The sequence below is a fragment of the Ischnura elegans genome, chromosome 3 (genome assembly GCF_921293095.1).
Source record: "Ischnura elegans chromosome 3, ioIscEleg1.1, whole genome shotgun sequence".
Taxonomy (NCBI): domain Eukaryota; kingdom Metazoa; phylum Arthropoda; class Insecta; order Odonata; family Coenagrionidae; genus Ischnura; species Ischnura elegans.
In genome coordinates this window covers 51,123,312-51,143,952 of record NC_060248.1, presented here as the reverse complement: position 1 = coordinate 51,143,952, position 20,641 = coordinate 51,123,312, and the positions used below count along the sequence as shown (strand labels likewise).

Genomic DNA, 20,641 nt, shown 5'->3' with positions numbered 1-20,641 from the left:
CTTTGGTTGATAGCCACCAATTCCCCTCCGCGTAGATACTTGCTAATTTAATCAAACCACAGGCTTACGGTATACTTATTTTTTCAAGCTGAAATTTGCGTTGGGAATTTTCTCACTTCGGAGATTTTCTCGTAAGTAAACTACTTCCTCAACTTAATTATTCTAATTACTTAAGTATTTTAATGTACTAAATAATAACTGTGTAGTCCTTCAAAGAAAAAACCGTATATTAATAGAAAGTTATATTAATCTAATATCAGAAATTGATACTGTTGCCTCATCTTGTCGCTATCAAGTAAAAAAATCATGTAGGTATTTTAAAATATTGAATGTGTAAATTGTTGTAGTCAGCCAGAATGAACCATTTTGGGTGCGAAAGGGGTTGAAAAGTGTGGCTGCGAACAGATCATCGGTCCATTTGGAAATCTGAAGTGCGAGTGGGCGTAACCCTCTGGGATTTCCGGGATTTGGGAAGCTTGATGGCGGGAGCTTGTGATTGAGAAATGTTTAGGTCCCCATCTCCTTCCATATTCAAGAACGCTTGGACATCCTATCCACATTTTTTTTTCTCCGGATGGATGATGATGGGAATACACAGGGCCAATTGCGTGGCTGCAATCGCCGATAAACTCGTTGCCTACCGGCGTATTTAAATGAAGAGGAACGAAGTACCTGAATGTAGGCGTTGAGACTGAAAATATGTGCCATTTGGGCGAAATGTCATTGGCTAGCAAAACATTAGCTATTTAATCATATTGGACATGGTTGAAAAGCCAATGTTTAAAATAAGACTTTACCCAATCAAACATTACGATACGTACATTTATAATAAGTAACGAACTACTGGAAACGTACTAGCAAATATCTATAGTATTTTTTGAAATGTTTATGTTGACGCGTCTAAATTTCGTTAATATTTGTTATGCGCCCGGATAGCTCGGGAAAAAGTTATGAGAATTCTCGCCATCCGAACGCAACGAGAAAATATTAATTGAAAATTACCTAGAAATTTTCGTCATCCCTTGATCAACTTAACTATATTATAGACCCATAATAAGTGGTGCACAGTTTCATCATTATCATCTAAACATATGAATGAGTGTCAAGTGCATACATATCACAAAAATGGTCTTTCATCCGACTTTTTCTGATTCTCGATCTCGAATCTCTCTGGCCGAGGAGATTTTTGTATAGAGCTAGTGATGATTAAGCCAGTGGTCTCCGGGATCGAAAGAGGGAGAAAAAAAAATTCAAGAATGTTCATGGTCAAACTGTAACACGCTTTTCTACTCTTTTTCCGTTGATTGCTGAATTTTGACCATTGAAATACATAAAATGAGAAACGTATGTACCATCGTGAGATCCGATAGGTAGCAACGATGGAACCAGACTACGCTTAGATGAGTGATCATTCGTGCCGCAACTGTGGTAATTTTCTCCCCTGTCTGTAAATGGCTGGCAGCAAAAATTCTGTTGGCACGAATCTTAAAAGAAAGTCTTTTGGAAGGATCCCTTCGTCGTTTAATCTACCAATCTATGATTCCATTTACGTCACGACTAACTCGCTCAGTGATTTATCCCGACTGTTGGTATGCATGGATGAGGGTAGAGCTCATCACAAAACTAAGCCAAAGGCGTGAGAATATAGCTTATTCAGGGGAGGGACCAGTTCATTTTCCTGGGTCAACTCGCAAAGCTTGGTGTTTTGTTGTTTATGTCCCCCGGAATTCGAACTCGATTTCCCGACAATAGACTCCCTCTACTGCATGATCAGCATCAATTTGGTTGGAATATTGTCCAAAAATCATTATCTTATGTTTGAAAACGAGTTGTTGATGTTTTTTGCTGAGTATCGACCAAATGTGATTGCTGTATTTTTATTATTCACGAATACTGTCTTTTATAACTTGTATTAAACGCTTTGAGGGCTGTACTCTACCTACTCTCCCTGAAATCTAACACCAAATTTCGCAATTAGTTTAAATACACCTAGTTAACGTCTCAATTTTCTATCAAAATCTTTTCTCTTAATTTTTTACAGCTCTGTCCGATTTCGAACATCAGAGTAGCGGTCTGCATTTTGATTTACGATTTCATCCGTCAAGATTTTTGGAGGAAGAGAGTCAGCGTGACCGTCTGAGATATCCGGGATTTGAGAAGCGTGAGAAGGAGGGAAGGAGATTGGGGGTTGGTGGGATACCCTGTGCCTTACCCCGTGTCTTACGCCAGAACCTTCCATCCCCCTTCCGCCTCCCCTTTTCACCCTCTCCTCATGACGTGCCCTTCCCTCCAGAAATCCTGCCTCGATTCCCATCCCAATCTCCACCCTCCCAACTCTCTGTTCCTCGCATCTTTTTCCGAAGCGAGGAGAGGGATGAAAAGGGCGATGGAGAGGAAGGAAATGGAACCGCTAGGGAGGAAAGGGAAGAAGTGGGGAAAGAACGGGGGTAGAGAGATAAGTATATATCTTATGTGCCATAAAGATTTATGGAAGGAGTTTTGGGAAGTGGTGGGGGTGGAGGCGGCAAGAGTGGTTGGCGGGGGTTTTTCGGATTCCGGGGTTGCGCTTTGTTAGGGTGTGAGTTGGAGGGTTAAGGGTTACGAATGGTGAGACAGGTTTCTAGGGTTAGAGTTTGTGACGGATGGAAGTGGGTTTGATAGCTATGACCCTGTCTTAGCTCTTGAGTTGTTGGATTATTTTCACAAAGACCTGCAAATTACCATTTTATACATTTATGAGTATGCCAGAAATTACGAGACTATGAAAAAGGGCCAGGGGACGATTCTGTCATTTTAATTTTGTTTCTTTTCGAATATGAATATATATGCATGAATAAACTTATTAAACACGATTATTTAAACGAAGCTTATTTACTCGCAACCTCTTATATTTCAACTCTGTCGCATTGTATTTCGAATCTAGGATTTGATAGCATCAGCTATATTCCATGCCAGTTATTTTACTCTCCTCGGCTTTTCTTTACCGTTGTCATCTCTATTTTCCGCAAGTACTTGCGTAATTGCCTTATTGTCTTCCTCGGGAGACTTTTTATTTAAATTCTCTCTCCGTTTTTTATTTAAATTGTTGTAAAAAATACTCAATTATTTTAGTCACAGAAATTACCTTTTCGCGGTAATGGAATGCGTAGTTAGTGTAAGAGGTGAGTAGGAAGTTGTGTTTGTGTGCGAAGGAGGCGGAGGGCGAGAAAAAAACGGCAGAATCATACGTCACCTGGCAGAGGCGGAGTTTTTATTCCTCTACTCGTTTCTATCGAGGGGTGAGATCTCTCGACTGGGGAGTTTTTCTCTGTCCGATCTCCAAGAGTAATGACGCAAACTCGGGAGCTTTTTTCTTCCTTCTCGATGGAGGAAATTACATGAAGCTTCGAGTTAAAAAAAAAAAGCTACACCTCGACATAGGTTCAATGAACAGTGTTCAGGCGTTCCTATTTTATCAGAACATGTAGTGAGCTGGAAGCGAGGTTCCGTGGAGAATACATTTTGTATGGTATGATATGAATGCGATTCGTGAATGTCCTTCGATATCGACGAGACGATGGCCGTCGCCACCCCTGCTGTCATGAAATAATACCGTTTTTAGGGAATGGAGTATTATCTCGAAGTTGCGACATGTTTATGGCATTTTGTTTCCAAGTAAAATTATCAGTTTTGCTTGTTATCTCCTAGCGATGAAAATATCTTAGCTTTTACCGGTAGCGTAATTGACGATGTCGAGGCAGTTTCGCATGTATAAGATGCTGTTGCTCGGAAATATGCCAATTAATCTAATAAGCTCATTCATATTCGAATATATTTGCCTTGATGTGTTGCTGCTTTATTGAAGTGTTAAATATACGAATAATTTATGCATATATGTGTTACAGACAATGTGATTATATCTTCATATCAGTGTTTAACCAACTAGCGTACGATATTTTCTTGGCCAGCTGTGCCGTGGCAGTTTCGATGCGCCGTATATAGCAAATATCGTAGGAGTATGCGAATTACATCGACAAATAGCTTTGGGATAGTGAAAAATCAAGACCGCAAGGGTATTTTTATATTTGAAATAGCTAAAAAACTTCCGTTTCCCTCAGAATTTTTATGCTATAAATAACGATATATTTAAAAAATAAGATAAAATTTGATGATGAAAAATGCCTTCTATGATAAGTTTTCTCATCCCTTACCCGTCATGTTGGTCTTGAAATTTTTCAAGTATTTTTGTTTTCGAAGTCCAGAGTTTTGACTGCGACTTAGAATACAAATAAGGTGAAAATATTAAGTTTCGTTTTCTAGCGTATATGAAATGTATCTACTTGCAATACTTTAGTGAGCACATCTATGCCATCAAATCATTTAAAAAAGTTTGATACACTTTATTTAAACATGAAAAATGTTTATGAAGTTAAAAATAGGTATTTTTGATTCTGTTGATAGTGAAGGGAAAAATTGCTTGGGTATCCTCTTCTACAGTATAGTTATTCGTCCAGTTTTTTTCCATCTAAATACTGGTAATGGCTCAAATATATATTTATCTAAGATAAAATGCTCCTGTCTCTGCAAAAATTTTAAACTTACAATTGAATCATCGGCTTCAAAATTGCCATCCTAATTCATAATCCACTATTTTCCTTCAGTTGAATTAGCCATCGGTGAAGATTTCAAGATAATTTCAATTAGATTTTATCATTTCATTCGCCCTAACACGTTGCAGGGATGATTATCCATCATTGGTCGGAAGCCTTCATTTTCTCGTTCGAGTATAAAATATATTCAAATTGTAATTGAAACAAAAAGGGATAGCATGCGGTCGTAATTGCGGATCCAAGAATTAAATCTCCGTTGAAATGGTGGATTTTTGCGGGTGAATACCCCGTATGCATAGAATTGCGAGCCACATTCGAAAGGGGTTTCGGATTTGCGCCTAACCACCATTGTTGGACGACCCTTTGGGGTCAGACCCCGAGTGAAAGGAAGGGGTTCGGATATTGCTCCTAAGTTTTGCCGGCCACCTCTAATTGATTTACGGCGGCAGGGAACGCTCCAGTGCCAATAATATCTTCCAACAACGGCCTTCATAATTCATGATGCTGAGAGCATTCGCGGAAACTATGCGGAAGATAGTGAGCAGGAGCTTTCGGAACGGAAAGCGATGATGAACTTCAAGAATTCCCTATGGGAGTGGGATAATTGTGAGATATGTGAGAATATCAAGTTTTACTTCCTCCGCTATTATTTGTATGGTTTCATCGTTGACGTTGGTGTGCTGGTGATTGGAGCTGTTTGGAAAAATATTTTTTGAAAATTTCGGGTTGAAAAAGGGCAGCTGATGTCCATATGGATCAATTTCCGCTTTTTTTGTTCGCCATGACTTAATCATAAACACTAAATAATTTTGACTGGATAAAATGGTATAACGGTGGAAGTAAGATAAAATATATGTTTAGTGGAATATAAACTGAAACAATTGCATAAATCAATCGTTACCGATTTAAATTAAATAATTATTATTTATACCGAAGTAATTTTTTGATAGCTGGATGATGGCTAATTTTGGAGATGTTTTATTCAAGATAGCCTGCATTTTGTACCTTATAGTATTAGATGTATTACAGCGAGTTTTAATTTATAATTAGCGAAGAGTTTTGGGTTTATTTACCGAGTGAAATTATTTTGTATTGAGCAAAATGTTTTGTAATGTTATATTTTATGTTGAAGGCTGTTGGTGCTCAGGCTATCTTTGATTCGCCGTCGACTCTCCCATTTCATTGAATAATTGTGGAGCATGTGGAAAATTTAGTTACATTAATGATGAACCGAGTTAATGGAAAGCTTAATGCAATTAAAGAAGTTCGATATTCAACTTGCGAGGACGTCAGTGTTGGTTAAGCGCTGCAAGCTTTGGCGTACTAATTTTTTTTGTTGAAGTTTCAATACAACCTTTTCAACGTGCGGTGATCTTTAACATTTCATCGAGAGCGCTTTAAAATATTAATGAGATTTTCCATTATTTTGATCCAGAAATGGTCAAGTTAAATTTTAATCATGAGAATGGGTATGTTGAGCCTTCATCCGTCCCTATAAAGGCTTTGGTCCGTGCGTAAAATTCCAATCGTCGAATATCACTTTCATTGAAAGCATTTAGCGGTTGCAGTGGGCGATGACGGAAGTGTGGATTTGAATCTCATGAAAGAAGGGGAAGTGTGGGAAAAGCGGAGGAGAAAGGGAAGTGAAACCGATGGTTTCATTGTTTAATAGTGTAAGAATGATCCCGGGCAGATTGAATAACTCATGGAATGTTACTGACCCTTGTGGCTGTATGAGAGTGGACGACGTTATTTGGAACATATTCCAGGGTATTACGTCCATCAAAAGAAACTTGCTGGAAGTAATATATAATGATGCGACTCTGAACAGATTGAAAAATTATCTATCCTTGTTTTTCACGCATTGTTGTTCAGTGATATTAGCGGTAAGGTAAGCATGCAATTTTGAAAGCTCTTGTAAAATGGAATAGAAAATAATGGACATATATTAATATGAATACTTTAACTTATATTTTAATTAAATAATATTTTAAAATAATAATTAAGTAATCTAATAATTTAACTTTTATTTTATTTGAATATTGGAATTATCAAATCTAAATTTCCAGAGAAAATTTGTTATCTATATAGATGCCACTTGCTAATTATAGTGTACCATTTGATCATACAGCTAGCTGAAGAAATATAAAATATCTGTTAGAGTATACTACTCCATTAGGTTTTTTGTACCACTCGCCAGTGCCCTGCACTGTTCTCATTGTTGCCTTAGAAATATCATTTCTGATACCTTCATCCTTCGTAGCTACTTTGTAATTGAACGCAGCATCCAGGTCCTCTAAAAAATTTCAACACTTTCATTCCACGGAATGTTGTTAATTCCTTAGGAAACAGTCAACATTACTGAATTGCCACTTACTTTTGGCTTCATTTTTCAAAGATTACTTGGATGTGACGTCTTTGTTCGACTTCCTCTCCATCAACATTACGTTCGGACAAACGATTAGTTCAAAATTCTCAGGAAAAGCCTCTTAAAGCTGTTAACCAACAAAATAATCTATGATATCACGTTTTTGTACGTTGATGTGCTTTTTTTAGAGTGACTGATGCAAACTACCGACTCGCTGCAATGCCAAGTATATTACGTAGGAGGCCAGGACTTCGTGAAAGACGCATAATCGAACCGATAAAGGCTAAAATGTTAACGGGGGTAAGGTTTAAGGTAGTAACAGAAGTGGAAAGTGATATGAAAATTCGTGTGATTTTTTTCAACGAGCGTCTCGTGAAAGCTAATGGGAGTCCAGAATGTGAGGCAGGGGAACCTAAAGTCAATGTCAGGCCAGCCAAGGCGATTGCTACTGACAACCATGATGTAGTTGACGTAAATAAAGAGAGATATCCTATACGCTGGAAGACGGTTATGCCTCATTCACATTACGATAGTCCGAGCCGTCGTCCTAACTATAGTTGACCGAACTAGCCGTGTGAATGCAAGTCCTGACTATAGTTGACGTAGTTCCGAACGTTGCCACTTTACTATGGTTAGGCGCTGGGAGACCGGAAACGGAAGCGACAAGAGAAAGACGAAAAGCTCGTGAAGCTCTATTATTTTCGAGTATTTATGATTATTTTCATGGATTTGTCCTAGGAAGGAAGAATATGAGCGGAAGAAAAATTATTCGGTAAATACACGTTGAAAACAGTAATATCTTGTCAATGCAAACCACAACAGCTTTGCCAATCATCAATTTCCCGTTCACTTTAGATGTCAGCACTAGAGAGCAGCACAGGTTTCAACCATCGTCGTGTGAATGCACGATAGTTCCGACGATGGCTGGAGCTATCGTAATGTGAATGAGGCATTAGTGGCTGGGAAGGTGAAAAACTTATCAAGATTAATGGAGCTACATGCACAGTTGGAGAGGGATGGCGGTTAGCACTGAAGCCGGAGAGAAAGCACGCATGACGACTGATTGTGAGTGTATGTCAATTCACACTAACTTATGGTGCCCCAATTCATTTCTGTGGATGCCGCTGGGAAAGATAATTTTTTCTGTCGATCCAAGTGAAGTGCGAACAATAATAATTCTGGCCCGTTACAACGGCAATCTAATTTTCTCTTCCTTATTCCTCTCTGTTTCTGAGTTTTCTATGTACTTACTTAAGATTGAGCTAACTTTTTTACAACAGTACTCCAAGAATACAATAAGGAATTGATTACGCAGACTTATAATACAAGAATGGATTAGGTAAAGGGCTCATAATTGGCCAATTATACTTAGCCTAATTGTAACACATTCAGTTTCGTAATAATTTGGGTTGCAAACGTCTTTTACTGGAGAGAAAGTTTTGTGAAGTATAATACTGTCTGTGTAGGTCACTGTTTCTGTATTATTGGCGGTTTGAATAAATAGGCTTATGGAATCAGAGAATTTGTGGAAGATTTAGTGAATAAAGTATAGCAGTATTTTTTGTGGATGATTTAGTGACTAAAATATAGTAGTATTTTTTGTGGATGATTTAGTGACTAAAATATAGTAGTATTTTTGTGGACGATTTTATGGTATTTTGTGGAATGAGGGTGATGACAATTTTGCTAAACATAAAAATGATAAGTTTAATTATCTGTTTCCTTATGTTGTTTGGCATTCAGCACTTTCGTTCCTTGAGTTTTTTCTCGCTGATCTTTGCAATTTAGTTGGTCTGATGAATGTTTGCTACGTGATTTGAGGCTATCTTAAGTAGATGGGATTCTCTTCACTGAAGGGACCAGTTTTTTTCAAACGAGAATAAAACCTTACGCTAGTCTTTTTTTCTAAACCAAAGGCATCTTAAGGGCAGACCAAGTCGTAAATTCTCTCAGCAGCGTTCTTCAACTCACATTCACGCGCGTGCTTGGATGGTTTTTTCTGCTCTTCTAGTCAGTTGAAATTGCCTTTTCTTGTCAGCAACGTCGTATCTGTCTCGAGCACTCAATGCTCTCTACGAATGGTGCTTGTCATGTTTATTTGGTGGTGGGACAATAAAATTAGCTGTGAATGTCGTTAATTTTTTCTCTTGGTGTTCTTTTCATCGAGAGACACTACTCGCAAAGAGTCTTTCATATTTTCCGACGTGAAAATGCTATTCTGGGAGCTGGTCGATATCGGTATTATCTTCTGAAGAGTGAAATAAAAAATGATGGTGGGTGTTTGTTCCTTTAAGATCTTTTTGCCATTAAAAGAAAATAAATGTTTAAGTATTTTAATTTTTTCGTCGCAAGCTCGACCAACATTTTAAGCGATTTCAGTGGTTTGCAATGCAATAGAAGTTTTTGCACGTGGATACTAAATTGGGTCGGTAAATATCATTCAAAATCCTATTGGTGACAGTGGCGTAAATTAAAATAAATATTTTCTGCTCCTAAAATGTTAATTTTCATTGTTTTATGTTTGGAGAGAATATGTCAATATTTTTTGAAAGTCGCTATTCTTTTTTGAAAACCAATACACGAAGGAGCTTTTGGTATCGACTTTTTCCATTTTTTTAAATTGATTTTATGCTGGAGCATATAAAATCTCCAGTAATTGGGCACTTTTGACCACATAAAACTCCTGAATTGATACTCGAAGAAATAAGTACGAAATGTTTTGTTGTAGCAACTACAAAATTCCCAATTTTCATCGGCACTCCCGTGAAGGAGCAGTAGTTACACTATTGGAAACGTGACGATCCGAGTCAAACTCGTTTAGAATGGAATCGGGGCATATTTGATAACCGTCCCATTTTTATTATTTTTTTTTACTCTTTCACCTGCGCGTCACTATTTTCATAATTTTCATTTTTTTCGAGTGCTGTCCAGGCGATTTGAGCGACGCGCACGAGCATCATAAATGACTCCTTGCTGTCTGTCTGTCTGATTTGGCCGCGAGGGGTAGGGACGTCTGTCCGTCATGCACGTCTCTCTCTCTCCCTTCAATGAGCCCCGTCTGGCTGGTCCTACTTCCTCCCCTCCCCCCCCGCGGCCAGTCTCTGTTTGGGAGCTCATTCCGTAGTTGTGTCACGTATGAAAATATTCTCGGGTTGAGTGGCGGAAAAATTTAATCCTCACTTCGACAGCGATTTTTACTTTGTTACCCTCTGTCCTTCTCCCCCCCCCCCCTATCTTCGCTTCTCTCCCCTCCCTCCACTCACCCTCTCTGTCGCTCTAACAAAACAAAATTTCACTCCCCCCTACCATAGCTATTCAGCATTCATTACGTTCCCGAAGCCTCCTGCCCCGCGGGGATGTCCTCTCTTAATTCTACCGTTAGCCTTTTTTTTATTTTGCCGTCTCTCGTCGGTTTTGTTGGGATATTATTTTTTTTGAAACTCCTCGTTAGTGCCTTTGTCTGCTGCTGGACGTTGTGTCCTCTCGTTCCAGTTATTATTTTAGTCTATAGAACTTTCGATGTGGCCAACTTGAATGGCAATGTGATTCTCATAAAGTGCTTATTGAAAAATTTTGCCCCAATCGGAAATCGAGCCGTGCGGGTTCAAAAACCATGCGCAGTTGCCGAGGAATACCGAAGGGTCACCCTTCGATTCCGGTTTCATCAGCATTTTTCTCATTGTAGTTGAATCGTATTTGGGTATCAAATTTACCATCCTACCAGGTTAAAAATTGTTTTTTTTTTTAGAGAAGATGGGTCTCAAAATATTATCCTGTATATAGGTTTTATGTTAGAGGTGTCCGCCATAGATACCGAAACATGCTGCGTCTCTGGTGCCTAACGTGCTGAAAATATTATCGTGAATTTCTCGTAATATGCTGAAAATACTGGGGTGCATACTCTGTATTTAGTTGCAGTTTTGCATTTCAGAATTCATCATCATATCGGCCTTGGTTGCGGCTGGAATAAGTCCTCTCCAACCATACCGTAGGTCGTGGGTTCCAGTCTCATCTTGAAAGGTTGCTCCTGGGGCAATGATATATGTGCTCGTCTATTGATAATTGTTGAAACCCCGGATAGAAAGGCCTCATTGTGCTGTTTTCGGGGCTAATCAAGCTGAGACTCGCTCTGAATGTGTTCAAGCTCCATAAACCTCAGAAAGCTCTTCATATAAGGCTATATTTTGTACTGTTTATCGCTAGATACTTATTTTTAATTTATAAATTATTATTTTACTATCTATGGCATTACTAATTTCTGTTAGTATTTTTTAATTTTCATGAGGTAACTTTGAGTAGCTAAAAAATTTCTTCAATTTGATTTTTCATTCATGTACTTAAAGTGTATGTTCTCATGCAATGTTGGATCTTGAATTTCGTTGAGTCAGAACATCTTAATAGGACGTAGCGCGTCATCTGCCAAAGGGTTGAGGCAATCGATTCTTCACCGCGAATTGCTTGAGAAGCAAGGCAACGAATCGAAAGAAGGAAAGTAGCTTCATGTCCCTTTATTTTCCGAACTCTTTCACAGTCGGCTGTTGAATACAATTTGTGAACGAGCTCGTTCTTCAAATGTTTCTAAGTGTCCCATAAGTGGGCCATACATTGTGTATTTCCCACATCCATGTTGTCATGAGGTCTATGTTGACACGATCCATATGAAACGCGGGAATCAATGGATGGTGTCTATTTATTTTATTTTCTACTAACAGGCCACCCGGCGTTGCTCGAGAAAGATAGTTCCCAGAGAAGTGGGAAACTTGTAGCTTGGAATTCATAGTCACATGGCAGGATTTTTAGGCACACTGAACAGCAAACAATGGAAAAACCGTTTTGCGTATAACGCTTACGGCATCAGCTTACACCCCGCTCCAAAGCATGATAGCTTTGCGTGTCCCTACGAGTGTAGACCAAAAACGTCTTGTGAACTCATGCCCCGGCAAAAGGGTTTTCTCCGAGAGGATTATTAGGTAAGTGTAGTAGTGGATCCAGGAGAGGGACAAGGGGGGTCTAAGTATGGGGTAAGCTCCCAGAAGTATTGCGGGTCCGAACAAAAGTACCATTCTATCTAGTTTAAATTGGATGCCCAAGCCCCCTTAGCCCCCCCCCCCATAGATCCACCTCTGAGTGTTGTATAGTTTGAGTTATCTTTTCCCTTTGAGCGAGTAAAGAAGTGTGCTTACCCAGCAGGATGTCCAACCAGAGAAGTTGTAAGACGTTACGTAACAAATGGTCATGAGAAAACGACGCGAAGGACGCAGCCGAAGGTAGCACTACGGGGTTCGGGATCATGAGATGCCCCTATTTACTAACTTTGGTTGCAATCCGTGCAGCTATTTGGAAACACATAGTAAAAAGACAAACAAAAATCCTCTTTAATAGACATAGATAAATAGATTATGAGTGGAAGTGGTAACACCTCCGTTGTTGCGCTCCGCCTTTTATGCATTCCCGTCTCCATTTTACTCTCTCGCTCGCTCCTTTTATCCTTCACTCATTCCCTGAGCCTTCTTCGCTGGTCAAAAACGTACTTTCTCTTCATTTTGGCGCTTTACAGGGCGGAAGCGTCACGGGGAATCATCATCCCTTGTCTCTCCCGCCATGGGCGAGGGACAAAGCAATGCAACGTGGACCATTTGAAATGAAAGGGGAAATGAGAGGAAACGAGTGCGTACATCAACGCGCAAAGGAGCTCATGTTTCGGCAGTTGTCGTTGTTTCAGTGGAGAGATATGCACGTCCAGCCTCACTCCCTTGCACGAAATTAAAGGAATATCATGGTGCTCGTCTTCGAATTGAGCCGCATGACACTTAGACGTCAGTCCTTGGGTGAAGTAATGCAAAGCGGCTACACTCTTTGGGTGTTTTATTTTCAATATTTACCACCTAAGTCGAAAAAGCCATAACAAACCATTCATCATCATCACTGGTCAACAATCCAAGGATTGGTTTGACGCAGCTCTCCACTCAGTTCTCCTATCAGCTAATCTTTTCACACCTACGTATTTCTTCTCTTTCCCATCCTTCTTTACTTGTTCGTAATATTTTGTTCGAGGTCTTCCTTTTCCGTTCTCGCCTGCCACTTGTCCCTCGATGATTGTCTTCAGCAGGCCATCATGTCTCAAGATGTGGCCTATAAGGTTGTTCCGTCTTCTTGTTAAGGTTTTCATGAGGCTTCTCTTCTCTCCTACTCTTCTTAGGACGTCCTCGTTACTAACTCGGTCGATCCATTTGATCTTCATCATTCATCTGTAGCACCAAATTTCGAAGGCCTCTATCCTTGCTTTACCATAGCAAATATATTTTGTATATAATTTATGTGAATAAAGACACTATAATTCTCGACACTTATTGACCGGGAAATTGATTTGTTGGCTTAATGTCATTCATATAGTCATAATATTGCAGTCAGCGTTAATAGGAAGATATTCCCTGTAATTTTCCACTTGTGGCAGTTAAAAAAATATTTATCACCAAAGTGGAGTAAAATAACCGAATCAAGTCATTAGTTTTAAATTCGAATATCATTCATGCGAATAAAGATTAAGACTAACGAAAGAATAAGAAGACTATTATTCTGGAAACAAATAAACATTTGAATGACAGAGAAGATAATTTGTACGTTTAAAATCGTTCATATAGTTTTAATATTGCAGTCAATGTTGTGAAGGAGATTTTCCTTTAATTTTTCATTATTTCCTCGTGGGTGAGGGCAATCTGGGATGAGGATGACCCTCTGGCTTTATGAATGCGGTTTTTGAGTGGGGTAAAGTGAGTCCAACATAACTGCAAAAACAAACCAGGAAAAGATAGTTGAAGAGGGGAGTAAGAGGAAGGTAAAGATGGGAGTTCATAGATAGGTTAGGCGAGAGTAGGGCGTATTTTCAAATCATACATGAAATCATCCTCGGCATCTTTCCGATTGCCAATCACAGTTGGAAAAACAAAATATCCATCACTCACGGCATATTCCTTTGCGAGTTAGTGTCTTTTTTCTCCAAATAGATAATGGGAAGTCAATCGAAAAATCGACTTCAAGGATTTTTTCCCGGCATTAATTGGCCTCCAGTTTTACCCGTAGTCCGTAATTTTAAATGAATCCCGATTTCGGAGATTTCTTGGCGCTGATACCTTTATTAATTTTTAGTTTCAAAAATAATGAAGAAAGCTTATCAACTTCTCTTTGCTTTGCTATTTGTTTGTAAGTTTTGATCTACTGATAATGACACATTGTAGTGAGAACTCGGTTCGTATTAAATAATTTATCTTTAGAAAAATTCCTGAGGTTCCCTCCTCGCATCAAGAATAATTATTAGTATATTATCATTTTCTATTTCAAACGGCCTGGCTCAACCAATGGATCTACAATAGTGATTGTTGGCCATGGAAAAAAACTTTTTAAATTATAAGGTATTTTATCGGTCAACTTAATCCTCAAAATAATTTCCATTTGCGTTGCACGTCCCTTAGAATTCTTTCCCCTTTCTATCTCCTTCCTCATTCTATTGCAGCCCCTCTGATTTCTCCTCCGCGCGACAAGTCGTCCGACGAGTTGACAGCTAGTTTGTGCGCCGAGGAATTCTGGTACTACTTGGATGGGAGAATGTTTTCCTCTCCACGGTGCGATGACCACCCTCTGGGCTGGTATTCCCCTGTGATGAGTGTGCGCAAGAGGGCTTCATAGAAGAGACCTCGGTCCGTCCTGTGGATTTTAATTTAACGCTACGCGTTTCGTTGTTACAACAACTCGTCGAACTCGAATAAATTCAGTGTAAATATTGAAATATATCTCATTTAATATATATTAATAACTTCCACCGCGTCGTGCCACATATCATACAAGATATCCCTTTATTTAGTCTATTTCTCCGTGAAATTTGGGTCGCTCTGCAGTCAGCGTCGCGAGTGGTGAATATTATTAATTAATTTTAATGCGCGTCGGTTGGTAACACGTTCAGTGGTCGATTGGAGAACCCTCTGTTGTAAAATTCCTGGATGTAAGAGTAAAACGAGTTGGCTGTAGCCTATGAGAAAACGTGGCTGGCTTCATTAGGTATTCCCTAGCTTATCCAATAACTCCTTTATGTTGTTCCTCCCTTTTTCCTATTCTGGATATCAGGTATGTCCAATCGGTCGCAAATACCAGCGAAATATTTGATTAATTGCGTCGGTACATTTATTCTGCTGATTTTTTTAAATCGGTGAAGGGTCTCGGGTGTTCCACTGGGTTGAGTTCTACGTTGCCTATATGATAGGCAATCGTTAGTAAGTCGAATGTTCTACCCACCTTGCCTTCTTGCCTTGTTTTCTTGAAAATTTCTGGATAATGCCATTTCAGGATATTTATTTTTGAATGTTATCTACTTTACATTTACTAAAAAAGTGAATCGAATTTAAACTGCGCAACTTAATTTTTTTCTCTTCTTTCGCATGCAGTCTATCGATTGGCCACTGAAAAAAAACCCTTAGACTGCATGCGAAAGAAGAGAAAAAAATTAAGTTGCGCAGTTTAAATTCGATTCACTTTTTTAGTAAATGTAAAGTAGATAACATTCAAAAATAAATATCCTGATATGGCATTATCCAGAAATTTTCAAGAAAACAAGGCAAGAAGGCAAGGTGGGCAGAACATTCGACTACTACTTACTAACGATTGCCTATCATAGGCAATAGGAAAACATAACTTTTCTCAATTCTGAAAAATAAGGGCCGGCCTAGTGGCCATCCAACTCTCGGAGCGGCTGTGACATCAAAACGACTTGCGCATGTTCCGATGAGGGCGATTCAGAATCGCGCGGCTTGTTTAACGGCACTTTTGGATTATTCAAATTACGTCGCGCCGGGCTCGTCTCGCCTCGGGCACCCGAACAGCCCATTTTCTCCTCGAAGGCCGAGCGTACGATCGTTTATGTTCAGGGAACTCGAGGGAAGTCGTTAGGATGAAGAGAAGTGGACGGTCGACAAATGCCTCCGTGAAGGAAGAATAATATCCTTGTTTTTATGGATCGCACGGAAACGCTTTCCTCGGCTAACATTCCAGTTTTCTACAGAGAGAGTTCTTTATCCGCTTTTATCGTTCTGCCTTACCGAGTGTTTCAGTTGTCCCATTAAGATGCTCATGCCAAATTAAATAGGTATTTAAATATTTCAGGAACGCCGCAGAATTTGTTGGGACTTAATACGATTGAAATGGCGATCGATTCTCATTACATGAGGATTTAATGTGATTAATAATTAAAATAGATTGTTCCCAAATAGCCAGTTATTAAATGCTTGTTATGTTATTGAAAATAGGTATTTTTTTCGATGTCGATTGCATTATTTAGTGAGGGGTGAGTGTATATACGGGTGAGGATCCGCATTTAATATATTGCTCTGGTTACTTCTCTTTATCGTCAGACTTTCTTTTTCTAATTAGTTTATAAGTATAAAGAGCTAAGCAGACGATAACATGCGTGCAGTTAATTTGGTAGAAGAATGTAGTATAGGGAGACGAATTGCCAACGTGTAGTTAAAATTGCTTTTGCCAATACTTAGGTTATTATTATGCTCACACATTAAACGGTATGGTGGAAAAAGAAACTCGTATGTATCAATGCATTGCATTGATGAAAGAAATCAAGAAAGTTTATCCACACATTTATGTAACACATGATACACATACATGCGTTGAAAACGTAATTTTAACAATAATAGTTTCTTGCGTTGAAGTCTTAAGGAATTGCTTCTTATCTACCACTGTAATTTACGAGTCATAATTCAGGACACCATCGGTAAATCACACGAAGTTAGCGAACCAAATATTTCATATAGGTAATCAGACATTCATTTGCGCACAACTTGCCATTTTCACATCCAATACATATTTATAAGTGGAAATTAGACTTCTTTTTGTCAACTTACGTGAATATGTTATGAATTATGTCCGTTATACTTAATTTAATTGTGCACCATCAGGCCTATTCTGTAACAGATAGCGGCTCCGCTATCACGACGAAGATGCTATTTCTGGCGCAATATTACGCCCCCCCGATTCACTATCTGAAAATAGCGGCCCCTGGGCGGAATTTGGGGTCGCTTTATAGCATCGACAATAACGCCAGCATTTGGCTTGCGTTATTCCGATAGCGGCCCCCTACCAGGGCATTTTTAATGCGCGGATCGTCGCACTCAATTGTTTCAATGAAACAATTGAGTGCGAAGATCGTCGGTTCCACACATCGCGCGAAATTTATTTTAGAGAAGGGCGAGATAGATTGTGAAAGATACAAATATGGCCCGTCGATTAGTGTGGTTACAGATCGCTCGTGAAATATATTTAAGGGAAAGGCGATTTCTTCGCTTGGAGAGGAGAATGATCAGGGATCACTCCAATCCCTTTGAGGTTAGAGAAGAGGACTTCACTCGATATTTTCGCGTAAGTAAGGAGATTGCGATTTACTTGTGTCAGCAATTGCAACCGGAGCTGTCAAGAATACGTCGTAGTGGCTTAAGAACACATACGCAAGTAAATGAAAAGATTTTAAATCAATTAGAAGATAGAATTTATAAGTTCATTTTCATTAGAAAATATTAACAATTTTTTAGATGTGGGTTAACCAAATTGTGAACTTCGATTGTCATGCAATATGTTCAGCAAAGATTTTAAATTCATTTGTGTAGGTATTAGTCGCCTTGCGATTTCTGGCGGAAGGATCGTACCAAAGAGGGGTTGGGCAGGACTTTTTAATGGCAGTGAGCCAGCCCACTGTGAGCAGGTGTGTCACCAAAGTGACTTCCAGTATCTGCGACCGCCTACACCAGTGGATTAATTTTCCCCAAACAGACAATGAAATGGCGGCGGTACAAGAAAGGTATGGTACATTCATTATGATGCATTGAAAAAATGACTCTCTCCACTTTTATTAACTCTCCAGTTATTTCGTTTTCAGATTTAGAGCTAATGCTGGATTTCCCGGAATAGTTGGGTTAATTGACTGCACCCATATCTCCATCGTCACTCCTGCCATTCATGCAGAAGGATATAGGAACAGAAAAGGCTACTTCTCTCTTAATACACAGATGGTGAGAAATTCAGATTGATTTCATTATATTTCCTTAACAAACATTCTGTTTCATTGCTCTTCGAAGGAATTTTAAGTAATTGGATTAATATAAATTTAAAGTAATTCTCTTTGAAAAATTCCAGACGTGTGATGATAGAATGGTAATAACTAATGTGGTCACATACCCTGGGTCTGTACACGACCAATTTATATGGAACTTCTGCCAATTAAAGAACATAATGAGAAACACTGATGGAGGATATTTTTTGCTAGGTGGGTTTAATATATTATTTAAAACAGAAAGAAATTTTATAGAAAACACGTGTATTTTGATCACTATAGTGATCAAAATACACGTGTTTTCCCAACTATCATAATAATCAATCAGCTAAGTAAAGTTCCAATTACTGATGATTTTATATTTTGCCATCTGCAGGAGATTCTGGGTATGCATTGGAGCCATGGTTGATCACTCCACTGCCCCAAGCTGAGGAGGGAACTCCGGAATACAGATTCACCATGGCCCACTGCCATACAAGGAATAAAATAGAAAGGGTGTTCGGAGTTTTAAAAGCAAGGTGGAGATGCCTATTGAAAGACCGAACTTTGCACTACACCCCAGAGAAGGCATCCAAGATTGTTGTTTGTTGTGCAATACTGCACAACATAATGATGCACCATCGGTATGACAGTTATGACTATTCTTCTAAGTAGTTTCAATGAACATATTGAAATGGTATTGAAGTATTGATGCTGCATACTTAGAAAGCCTACTACAGCATGTACACATTTATGTTCTAGTCACATGTAGTATTGCATCATGCGGTGTTAAATTATAACTGTTTTGGATTCCAGAATTCCACTGCCAGAAAATGAAGTCTTTGAAGATTTACAAGATAATGGCCAGAGGGGAGACATGTTTGGGGGAGATCAACTCACCATAGCAAGGAGGAGGCAGATGAATATCATCCAACGTTATTTCACCATATAATTTTAAATTAGAAATTTTTCATTCCATTACCTTTTAAGTGGCCTTTTTATACATATTATATAGTCCAACAAAGTCATTTTCTACATTTGGGCTCCCAACATTGAGCTTTTTTTCTGCTTCCCTTTAGAGTTCAGGATTTATGGTTGTTAGAATAAACATTTAAACACATTTTTATAACAAATTATTAGTTTATTGATAAAAAATTACAATATTTGTGACAATGTGCTTCTACTCTTTCTCCATTACATATATGAAACTAACTAGAATAACAAAAATTGTTTAACCAATGAAATTAACTTTTGGTACAATGAACGATTGACATAAAAATGAAATGAACTCTGCAATAAACATATATGTGTATACACATTTAAGCTATACACTCTAGACTTCCTCCAAGGGAAACTCCATTACCTGTACACTCCCATGCCCTTCCACTAACTGGCTTTGAGTACTTACTAAATCCTTCAGAGCGGATACTATTTCTGAATGCCTCCGTAAGCGTTCACCCTCAAGCCTCAGGACCTCCTTCTCAAACTCCCTTCGTTGCACTCTGTCCGCTTCATCCTTTTCCATTCGCTGCCTCTCCAGGTCAAGCAATGCTGCCTGTCCCTGGGTGAGACTGGTGAGGCTATCAGAAATGGCCTACACAGGAGTTTAAGCAATAATTTTTATCAAAATTTGGCTGGGGAGTATCAACAACCATAGTGTTTCTAGACATAAGGCGTAGCTACCTGTAACACCTTAAGTTGGGAAGAGTCGGCACTGCGAAGATGTGCCTCAATATCCCCTAACTTTTTTTTATCTCTCTGGTGACTGCCTGTGAAATAATATCACCATAGTTCAATTTTGATTGCAATTTTACATAAATTATATTTTCTAAAAGTAAAGAAGATAGTTTTCTTACGTTCATAACTTAATGTGGATGTACAAGGCAGTGCCTCTTCCAGCTGATGCTGCAGCTGCTTTTCAGAAGTACTTTGCACAGTAACCTAAGAAAGAAAGGCAGTGGATAGTGCTGGTTACAGCTAACATCTACTATTTATATAACGTATACTATGCTCTTACCTCGTTAATCATATCCCCAATATCATCATCAATGACGTCTATGTCAACATTAATCTGTTGGAAAAACATAAGTTCTGCTTTGTGATTGTCAAATGCAAACCAATAAAAATATGAAATTCATATATATGGTACTAACTGTTTGTGGTGCATCACCCTCCAAGTTGGCACCAACATCAATTAAGGGGGTCGATGTCTGCTTGCCAATTATTGACAAAATAAGACTGTCAATGTCACTTAATATAGGGGTGTGACCCTTAAAAAAAACATATAAACCAGCATAAAATACAAACGGAGAGCAATTATTATTTTAATTTTTCTTGGTTAAATAACTGTTGCTACATCATCAGTGTAATTTGTATAATTATAACCATAAATAATAATGGACTAAACCAAAGTGGTGGCATAAGTAACAGTTGAATAACCAAGAAATCTTATAATGGAATACCAAACAGTTAATAATTGAGTTAGTTATTAAATTGTTATTTTTTTCATAGTCATACACAATTCTGACCTCTTTATTTCCCGTGGCCAGCCTATCGGCACATGCACGGGCATTCTTCTGCCTCGCCTTTCCACGCAGGTCC

General features: G+C 38.7%; 2 protein-coding genes and 1 long non-coding RNA gene across 3 annotated transcripts in view; 2 read left to right on the top strand and 1 right to left on the bottom strand.

Annotated features, from left to right (window-relative positions):
* LOC124155763 (nucleoredoxin-like) overlaps positions 1 to 20,641 on the top strand; it is a 505,092-nt gene that overhangs the window by 200,682 nt on the left and 283,769 nt on the right. The window lies entirely within an intron of this gene.
* On the top strand, positions 16,917 to 19,144 carry LOC124155765 (putative nuclease HARBI1). The gene is made up of 5 exons (XM_046529851.1): positions 16,917 to 17,809; positions 17,888 to 18,020; positions 18,145 to 18,274; positions 18,438 to 18,684; positions 18,857 to 19,144. The coding sequence occupies exons 1-5, from the start codon at positions 17,685 to 17,687 to the stop codon at positions 18,990 to 18,992; spliced, it is 771 nt and encodes a 256-aa protein (XP_046385807.1). The 5' UTR covers positions 16,917 to 17,684; the 3' UTR covers positions 18,993 to 19,144.
* Positions 19,214 to 20,036, bottom strand: LOC124155766. The gene is made up of 3 exons (XR_006864230.1): positions 19,897 to 20,036; positions 19,724 to 19,809; positions 19,214 to 19,634 (listed from the first exon to the last, which is right to left on the bottom strand). It is a non-coding gene; the product is annotated as an uncharacterized LOC124155766 (long non-coding RNA).